Source organism: Galeopterus variegatus, unplaced genomic scaffold (genome assembly GCF_000696425.1).
Source record: "Galeopterus variegatus unplaced genomic scaffold, G_variegatus-3.0.2 Scaffold458, whole genome shotgun sequence".
Classification (NCBI taxonomy): domain Eukaryota; kingdom Metazoa; phylum Chordata; class Mammalia; order Dermoptera; family Cynocephalidae; genus Galeopterus; species Galeopterus variegatus.
Window position 1 is genome coordinate 232,365 of NW_007726569.1, and position 9,959 is coordinate 242,323.

Consider the following 9,959-nt stretch of genomic DNA (forward strand, 5'->3'; position numbering starts at 1 on the left):
AGACCGGCCACTCACTGGCTGAGCAAGGTGCGGGAGCAACGCCGAGGGTTGCGATCCCGTTGCCGGTCCCGGTCCGGTACGGGCACAACACTGAGGGTTGCAATCCGTTGCCGGTCACGAAAAAAGACAAAAAGGAAAAAAAAATATCTTTTATTATTTTTATTAATTTATTCTAAAAGATAGCTGTTTCTTCATAGCTATAATAGTAACTGTATTAGATGTTTATAACATATAGATAAATGAAACAAATGACAGTAATGTCAAAAGGGATGGGAGGAAGAAATTGGGAATACATTGTTATAATGTACCTGCACTATATGTGAAGTGTTTTGGTATTATTTGATGGTAGATGTACATTATTTTTAAATGTAGATTGTAAACCCTTGGACAAACCACTAAAAAGTTTTAAAAAGAAATATCAATGTTATGCCAATAAAGAAAATAAAATGAACTTATTTAAAATGCTTAATTTAAACCAGAGAAGGCAGAGAAAGAGGGAATAAAAGAAACTGAAAGCAAAGGAAACAAATAGAAAAAAATAAAAAAGATGCTAGATTTTAATCCAAGTTTACCAATAAGCACTTTAAATGTGAATGATCTAAATATATCACCTAAAAGACACAGATTGTCAGGTCAGATTTAAAAAGAAAAACAAGACCCAACTACATGCAGACTACAAGAAATGTACTTTAAGTATAAAGGAGCAGATAGCTTAAAAGTAAAAGGTTGGAGAAAGATATGACAGGCTAATAGTAATTAAAGTAAAGCTATTATAGCTGTATTAATTTCAGACAAAGCAGACTTCAAAATAAGGAAGATCATTAGGCATAGACAGAAATTATGCAATGATGAAGGGACAAATTTTACAATAGGACATAATCCTAAACATTTATGCACCTACCAACAAAGCATGGGAATACATGCAGAAAAAACTGAAAAGAGAAATAGACATATCCACTATTAAAGTTGGAGACTTCAGCACTCCTCTGCTGGTAATTGATAGATCAAGCTGGCAGAAAATCAGTGAGAATGACCTAAACAGTGCACAGGGAAGGATGTCCTCTCTCACAACTTCTATTTGACATTGTATTGGAAGTCCTTCCTAGTTCAATGAGACAAGAAAAAGAAATAGTAAGAGATATCAACAAAATGGCAGAATAGAAACTCTCAGACTCCGATCCTCCCAGCCCCCCAAAAAGTTCAGCTAGCAACTATCCACAGGCCAGAATATCCTTTTAAAACTTCAATACTTAGAAACAAGCCTGAGACATCCACATTGTTTACAGAACTGAATGAAATCTGAATTAGAAGGGTAAGAGGAATGATCTTGCTTCAAACGTGCCACCTCTTCTCTTCCCCCAAGTTGGCACAATGCCAGACAGAGAGTATTTCACAGGACCCACAGTTTCTACAGGAGGAAAAGAGAAGCATAGGCAGACATACAGCTTCCCTAGCATGCTGAGATGCTTCCCAGGAGGCTCACTCAGTCTTACCTCATGGGGAATACTAGGGGAAATGGCACTGTTAGACTTCCCATGCCAGGTGGAAACAAAGAAAGAGACAGAGGTCAAGTAACCAGTGTGTGGATCTTGGTGGTAGCTGTGGGCCTCTGCCAGCTATGGTGCCTGATCACAGATACCAGCCAAACTCATAGCTCACTTGCAGAGCAGAGATGGTTGCTTCCAGAAGTACAGTGGGAGGTTCAAGCTAGCTTGAGTCCCTAGATTGCTAATTTCCAAACCCAGCTTCAGAGCCCACATCCATGACCCTGATCAGACAGGGATACACTCTCCACCCATTTTGGAGCAGTGTACTGACTAGATCTGCTTGATCCAGGAAGTCAAGCAGTTATTCCACCCAGCTAAAAAGCCCATTAAATGACCCTTCCCAGGCTGGGAGACTCTCAAGTCTGTGTATTTCAGAGAAACATGGGAGCTAGTCTGGCTTGGCCTGGAAAGTGAAATGGCAGCTCCTCTCAGCCAAAAACTTTGTCAAATTACATTGCCCAGGCATGGATACTTACCTCTGTGCATTTCAGAGAAACACAGAGGCTATATCTGCTTGATCCAGTAGGTCAAAGAGCCACTTAACTCAGCCAAAAGCCCAACCTTTAGCTTCACCCTGATAGAAAGCTGTCCTCAATTGTGCATTTTTTAGGAGCATAGCCTTTGGTCCCTCCCATCTGAGCAGTGACTTTACCTTGTAACTCAGCCTGCAGCCCTGCCCAACTACAGTTTCCAAATGCAAAATTGCCCATCCAAGAAATATATCCTGTGACCAACCTGGCCAGAAGCCATCAAAGTACCCAGGCTGCATCCCATCCTGAAAGCAGAGCCCAGCCAGTGGTCTCACAAGACAGCAAAGTCCAGACATAAGCCCCACCCAATATGCCTTGTAACTCAGCCTGCAGCCCTGCCCAACTACAGTTTCCAAATGCAAAATTGCCCATCCAAGAAATATACCCTGTGACCAACCTGGCCAGAAGCCATCAAAGTACCCAGGCTGCATCCCATCCTGATAGCAGAGCCCAGCCAGTGGTCTCACAAGACAGCAAAGTCCAGACATAAGCCCCACCCAATATTAGAGCAAAGGCAATGGCCCAGCCAACTAGAGATCTCACAAAAAGCTCTGCATACTCAGGGTTGTCACCAGTTGGCCCCTTTAGAATCGCCGGCTAGATTAAATGGTGAAGGTCTATCCCTGCTAAAGAACACCTATGAAGGCCAGAAGAGGGCTATTTGCTCAAATGTGTGGACAACAATGCAAGGACACAGTGATTACAAAGAATAAGGAAATCATGACATCTCCAAAAGAAACTAATAAAGCTCTAATAGTTAACTCAAAAAAAAAAAAATGGAGATCTATGAAATGACTGACAAAGCATTCAGAATCATATTCATAATGAAGTTCAATAAACTACATGGATATATGGATAAAAATTTTAATGAAATATGGAAACTAATACATGACCAAAGTGAGAAGTTTAGCAAGTAAATAGAAATAATAATAATGATAAAAAAACTCAGATAGAAATTTTAGAGATAAAGAATACAATGACTAAACTAAAAAATTCAGTAGAAAGCTTCAACAGGAGACTCATTCAAGCAGAAGAAAAAATCAGTGAGCTGGACATTTGAAATTATCCAATCAGAGGAGCAAAAAGACAAATGAATGAAAAAGAATAAAGAAATCCTATGGGAATTGTTGGACACCATCAAGATACCAAACCTTCCCATAACAGTAGTTGCAGAAGGAGAAGAAAGAGCAAAAGAGTGGCAAAGAATATTTCAAGAAATAATAACTGAAAACTTCCCTAATCTGAGATAGATGTCCACACCCATGTACAGGAAATGCAGAGGTCTGCAGTAAAATTCACCCCAAAGAAGCGTACACCAAGACACACAATAATCGAACTACCACAAATCAAAGACAAAGAGTAGTAATCAAATCAGCATGGTACTGGCAAAAAAAAAAAAGACACATTGACCAATAGATCACAATAGAGAGACTAGAAAGTAACTAGAAAGTAACCCACACAAGTATGGTCAATTGATTTTTGAGAAAGATGGCAAGAATGTGCAGTGGGAAAAGGATAGTGTCTTCAATGAATGGTGTTGGGAGAAACAGGATATCCACATGCAGAAGAATGAAATAGGACCCTTATCTCACACCATATACAAAAATAAACTCAAAATGAATTAAAGACTTAAATGTGAGATGAAATGTATGGATTGGGAGAAAATACTTGTAAACCAGACAGCTGATAAGGAGTTAATATCCAAAATAGATAAGGAGCTCCAACAGCTCAATAACAAGAAAACAAAAAAATCAATTAAAAAATGTGCAAGGAATTTGAATAGACATTTCTTGAAAGAAGACATACAAATGTTCAACAGATGTATGAGAAAATTTTGAACATCACTAATCATTAGGATAATACAAGTTGAAACCACAGTGAGATATCATCTCCCTCTTGTCAGAATGGTTAATATCAAAAAGACAAAAGATAACAAATGTTGGCAAGGATGTGGAGAAAAGGGAACCCTTGTACACTGTTGGTTGGAATGTAAATTAGTATAGCCACTATTGAAAACTGTATCCAGGTTCCTCAAAAAACTAAAAATAGAATTACCCTATTATCCAGCAATCTCACTTTTGGGTATTTACCCAAAAGATTTGAAATCAGCTTGTCAAAAATATGTCTACATTCCATGTTCATTGCAGCACTATTTATAATAGCCAAGTTGTGGAATGAAGGACTTTGCACCTCTCAGTATCCTAAAGGTTTTCAATGTATTATTTGAATGGAAATTGAGCCCATTGTTTTCCTATAGCAAGCCAGACTTTTACTGGAGAGTCTTTCTAGCTCCTGGTGAAGATGATAGAGGGGGACTGTAATCTAAATCAAAAGACAACTAATATGAAGGCCAAATGAAGAATAACAGGTTGTTGTTGATGTAGATCACAAATTAACTTCAGGGCTCAAAGAAGGATTGCATACTATGTACCAACACACACTTGCCCCATGTTCTTCTTGAGTAGTACCAACAGTTACTCACCCCAGTCTTCCTATTAATATTGTAGCATAGTTATAATGGAACGCCCTTGGAGCTATGACCATGTAGCTATGACCATGAGACTCAAGGAGGCTGGATGTGTTAGTGAGAGAGATTGTTTATGGGCTATAAGATCCAGTGTAGCTTCAGAGAGGTTGAATAGATCACATCTCACAACATGGTCTTTTACTTGACTGTACAAAGTCATCTGCAATGGATTTTGGTAAGTAGGAGGAAAAGTGAAAATTAAAAATAGCAATTATTAAGTGATATTCATTGTCATGTGTTTTAGATTTACGAGTTGTAAGGACAACACCTGAAAAAATTATAACAAAAGAAGACCTGGAGAAGAATATAGAGATAATACTCACAGAGACAGAAACACTGAGACTTTTTGACTTGCCAACAGTCATGGTCTCTGTAGAATCTGAGGAAGCTGGGAAAGTAACGTATGTATGATTCAGATATCTACATTGCTTCTGTACTTCAAATGCTAAATCAGGGGTTCTTATTTTTGTTTCTGTGCAGGGTCCTTGGGGATTCCTGTATACACACTGGGGTGTATGTGCCCTTCAAAATTATACGCAAAGTTATATAGGTGCCCTATGACATTATAGGCAAAGTGTTTATGTTACATATAAATTTTTCTAGAGGAAGAGCCCATAGCTTTACCATATTCTTTAATAACTATGTGAACTTCTGTTACAAATAATAAAAGAAATAAAAGAAGGTTCCCGTCACAATATAGTTTTTAATTATTTTTTCTTTGATACATATAAAATTTTTTTATATGTATAAAATAGAAAAAACTGACATTTGAAAACTTAAGAAGGGAAAATATATTATGGGAGATAAATGAATTTACTATGTTAGAGCACATTTTCTACTTTATTAATAAATATAAGTAGGTTATTAGTTTTTGCCTCATATATTTTGATGCTTTGTTATTAGGTGAATACACATTAAGGACTGTTATGTCTTCTTGGAGAATTGACTCCTTTATTATTTTGTAGTTCCCCTCTTTATTCCTGATAATTATTCCTGCTCTAAAGTCTTCTCTGTCTAAATTTAATACAGCTACTACAAATATATTATTAATATAGTTATACAGATTATTTTGCCTCAAATATCATTTGAATATGATTCATAGTAGTAAAAAATTTCATCACTATAATAAGTTTTAGGGTATTATCCCTACGCAAAATATAAAATATTATAAAATGGTTTGGACTATAAAATATAGTACAATTAGACCATGAATAACATATAGTCATGCACCACATAATTATGTTTAGGTCATTGATGGACCACATATATGATGGTGATATCTTAAGATTATAATGGCTATATCATGTAGCCTAGGTGTGTAGTAGACTAGACCATCAAGGTTTGTGTAAATACACTATATGATGTTAGTAAAACGATAAAATTGCCTAACATTGCATTTCTCAGAACATATCTCTGTTGTTAAACAATGTAGTCTGTGCTTTTAAAAGCTCATAAGAGGTAAGGGAAAACTCCTAAGGCCAAAAAAAAAAAAAGAAAGAAAGAAAGAAAAAAATGACAAAAAGATAGATAATTGATCTGAAATCAGAGACGAGAGATGCTGGGAACAAATGTTAATATTAGCACATGGATCTGGAGACCACTGGTATGTCTTGGGTCCCCCCATGCCCCTCCAAATTGAGAGAACTGAGAGATTCTTGTATTAAGCTAAGATCCTCATTAGGAGCTCAATTACCTCAAGTGGTCCTAGGTAGTAGTACTATCAGAACAAAACACAAATATTTGGAGGAAAGCATATACCCCATTTAGGCTCTTAAGATTCCCTCATGTTGAATTTGGTAAAAATACAACAAAGCAATAAAGAAAGAAGTCATTATGAATAAGAATAAACAGAAATAACAAACCGTAGATTGTGAGAACTATAATGATGTTTTCAGATATAGAATATAAAATATGTGTGAAATGTTTAAACAAATGAGGCAGAGTTTAAACATCATTAATATTAAAAAACTATAAAAATAATGAACTGCATCTGTAAAAATATCTACAAAGAACTTTAAAAATAAAGTATGCTTATATAATTTTTGAAAATAAAAAAAACCCCACTGATTTAAACATTATATTAGATGTAATTTATAGAGATTTAATGAATTAGAAAAGGGTTCTGGAAAAATTATACAAAATGAAGCTTGGAGAGAAAATCGGATATAAAGTATGAAAGAGAAGTTAAAATCAGTTTCAAAAGGGCGGAATAGAAAAATGGAGGAGGTGGTCTATTCAAAGAAAGTGGGTAATGATTTTTTCAAACTATTGAAAAATACCATTCCACAGAAATAGAGATAAATAAAAAGAAATCCACAAAAAGGAAATATACTCAGTGTGTTGTACTGGCATTCCAGAATACCAAATATAAAGACAAGATTTTTAAAATAGAAGAAAAAATATAGAAAAAAATAACCTACAGAGAAACAATTAAACTGACAGCATTATTAGGGATGAAGGTCACTTCATACTAATAGGAAGGTGTAATAATTCTAAACTTGAGTATTCCTAATAAAATAACCTCAAAATATATGAAGCAAAATTGGAAACTTGATCAGTATCCTATTAAAATAGGACATTTAAATACACCTCTGTAAATTATTGATATGTCAACTGGAGAACAAATTAATATAAATGTAGAAAATTTAAACAAAAACTTAATTTAATGGTCATATACAGACCTCTGCACTCAATAATTAGAAAACACATTCTCTTCAAGCAAATATGGAGTATTTATAAAAATCATTTATGCACAAGGCCATGAAGCAAGCCTGAAAATTTTCAAAGAAATGAAATCATACAAACTAAGTACTTTGACACAGTGCAATGAAGTTAAAAATTAATAACATAAATCTCAATTAAAATAGAAACATATTCACATACACATTTGGAAGTTAAAAAGCCCATTTCTAAATTCTGCATAGAGCAAAGAAGAAATCAGATGGAAATTTAAAAAATACTCAAAACTAAACAATTATGAAAATGATACATATTTATAAGGATGCCACAAAAGTAGTACTTTGCGGGAATTTCTAGCTTTAAGTATCTAACAAAGTTCAAAAACCCTATGTGGAGATAGTGCTAGCATATTACTAGTGGGTACTGAAAGGAGTGGGGATGTTGGGAGGTTGTAGTGGATTGAATTCTGTCCCCCCAAAACTCACTGAAGCTTGAATTGTGTCCCCAAGTTTCATATTAGAAACTTAATCTCCACTGTAACTGTTGAGGGTGGAAAATGCTATTATGGTAACTGAAAGGTGGTGCCTTGAAGAGGTGATTAGATTGTAGGACCATGCAGTAGTGAATGGATTAAAAATGGTGGTCATGGATGTGGTTAGGAGGGTTTTAAAAGGAGAGTGAATGAGTAAGTTGTCCTCTTGCTCTCTCTCTGCTCTCTGCTCCTACCATCTTGCAATATGAGACCCCTGGGTCACTGTTGCCACCATCAGATGGACTTTAGACTTCCCAGCCTCAGAAACTGTAAGCAATAAATTTTGTTTTCTTTACAAATCACCCAGTTTCAAGTATTTTGTTATAAGCAAAAGAAATGGATTAATACAGAGTAGAGTATAAAAGAGTCCTTCAGTGTAATATTTTCCTAAGAAATTTTTTAAGCTCTCATTTCACTTTTTGGTGCAATCCATATTAATGAAAGTAATTTTAAGGAAAGTGGATAATAGGTGTGGTAATAATTTTTATTAATTAGGTGGGTATACTTTATTTTTTATAGCCGGAGAAATAAGAATTATGAAAACCTTTGCAGAAATAGATTAGGCAATGACCTATATGTTGAAAGGATGATGCAGACTTTTAATGGAGCACCAAAGAATAAAGAAGTTCAATGTGATAAAATCACAATGGAAGAAAAAGGTAATTTGTTTTGTTCTTCTTGGCAAACTGCCATGTTTAATATATGTTTTGTTAAGTCTGTCAATTGACAAATGAATATTGAAATATATAAAGCAAAAACAGAAAGAATTTGGCTAAATCACAATAGTAGTTGGATACTCTGATTTACAGATTTCAGAATTTAACAGGTAAGTTAATAAGTAGTAAAGATATAGATTCGAATAATTGTCAATCTTGACTTGTATGCATACTATATCATAGAATTGTGTATTCTTGAAATGTTTATAAAACATTTATAGAAACTGATTTACTATGTCACAGAGAATATCAACCACAACTAATAACATTTTAAATGTGCCAGACACTATTTTAGGCCCTTCACAAATTTAACTGGTTAATTCTCACACAACCTTATGAAGTAGGTAATATTATTGTTCTCCATTTTAAAGATAAGAAAACAGGTAAAGAAAAGTTAGCTAATTGCTAACTCTGATTCTACAGCCTGTGCTGTTAACTACTACACTTACTAACTCTGAATGTTTACAAATTAACCACTCTGAGAACATTGCATAGACAAAAATCTGTGGGATGTGGCCAAAGAAGTAATTAGAAGAACGATTGTAATTTTAATTGCCTTTATTACTCAACAAAACTATGAGCTAGTACTTTTAAAAGGTTAAAATACATAAACCTCTAGCAAAAAAGTTTAAACATTGTTTTTAATAAAAGGACATATATACATCTTGTTGATGGGAGCATTTATTCCCTACTCACAATATTCTCTTTTATGTGGAAGAACATCTCCATTTCTTTCTACTCTCTCACTCATTCTTACCTAGAAGTGGAGGTGTGACTTAACCGATTGGTGAATTTGGGAGCTGGAACGTGGGTATCCATGATTATTCACCTGCTTTCCCTCTACTTGAGCCTTCTGGCAGCAGGAAGTACAAATTCCGATTGGCTCCTCATGCTATAAATTTTACAGGGGGAGGACTCAACATGGAGAGGTCTGTGGTTATCAAGTTATACTTGGTAAGTCTGTCTAATTCTGGGCTTCATGATTAAGAAAGGCTCATTGTTGCTGCATATCCAAACTGTGTCAACCAATCTAACCTTTATTAATAATAAAGATGAATTTTGATCTCTAACTGTTTTATTCCTTGTCAATTTCTTAATTGGTAGGAACTTAGATGGGCCCTGAAAAGTGAATACTTAGATGGTGTATTAGTCTGTGTTTGCGTTGCTATAACAGAATACCAGAGACTAGGTAATTTATGAAGAAAAAAGGTTTATTTGGCTCATGATTCTGGGAATCTGCACATGGCATGGGCCTCTGGATGCTTCTACTGATGGCAGAAGGTGGCAAGGCAGCTGGCCCGTGCAAGATCACATGGCAAAAGAACAAAGTGAGAAAGAGGGGAGGTGCCAGGCTCCTTTTAACAATCAGCTCTCATGGGAACTAATTGAGTGAGAACTCTCTCACTACCCTCACCCCAAGGGAGGGCA

At 35.4% G+C, this 9,959-nt stretch overlaps 1 protein-coding gene across 1 annotated transcript in view; it reads left to right on the forward strand.

The window, feature by feature from the left end:
- Window positions 1-9,959, forward strand: part of WDR78 (WD repeat domain 78) — a 103,418-nt gene that overhangs the window by 46,669 nt on the left and 46,790 nt on the right. Inside the window, exons 5-6 of the mRNA XM_008569003.1 lie at window positions 4,849-5,005; window positions 8,335-8,474. Coding sequence (XP_008567225.1) covers window positions 4,849-5,005; window positions 8,335-8,474 — 297 coding nt within the window. The remainder of the gene's footprint in view (window positions 1-4,848; window positions 5,006-8,334; window positions 8,475-9,959) is intronic.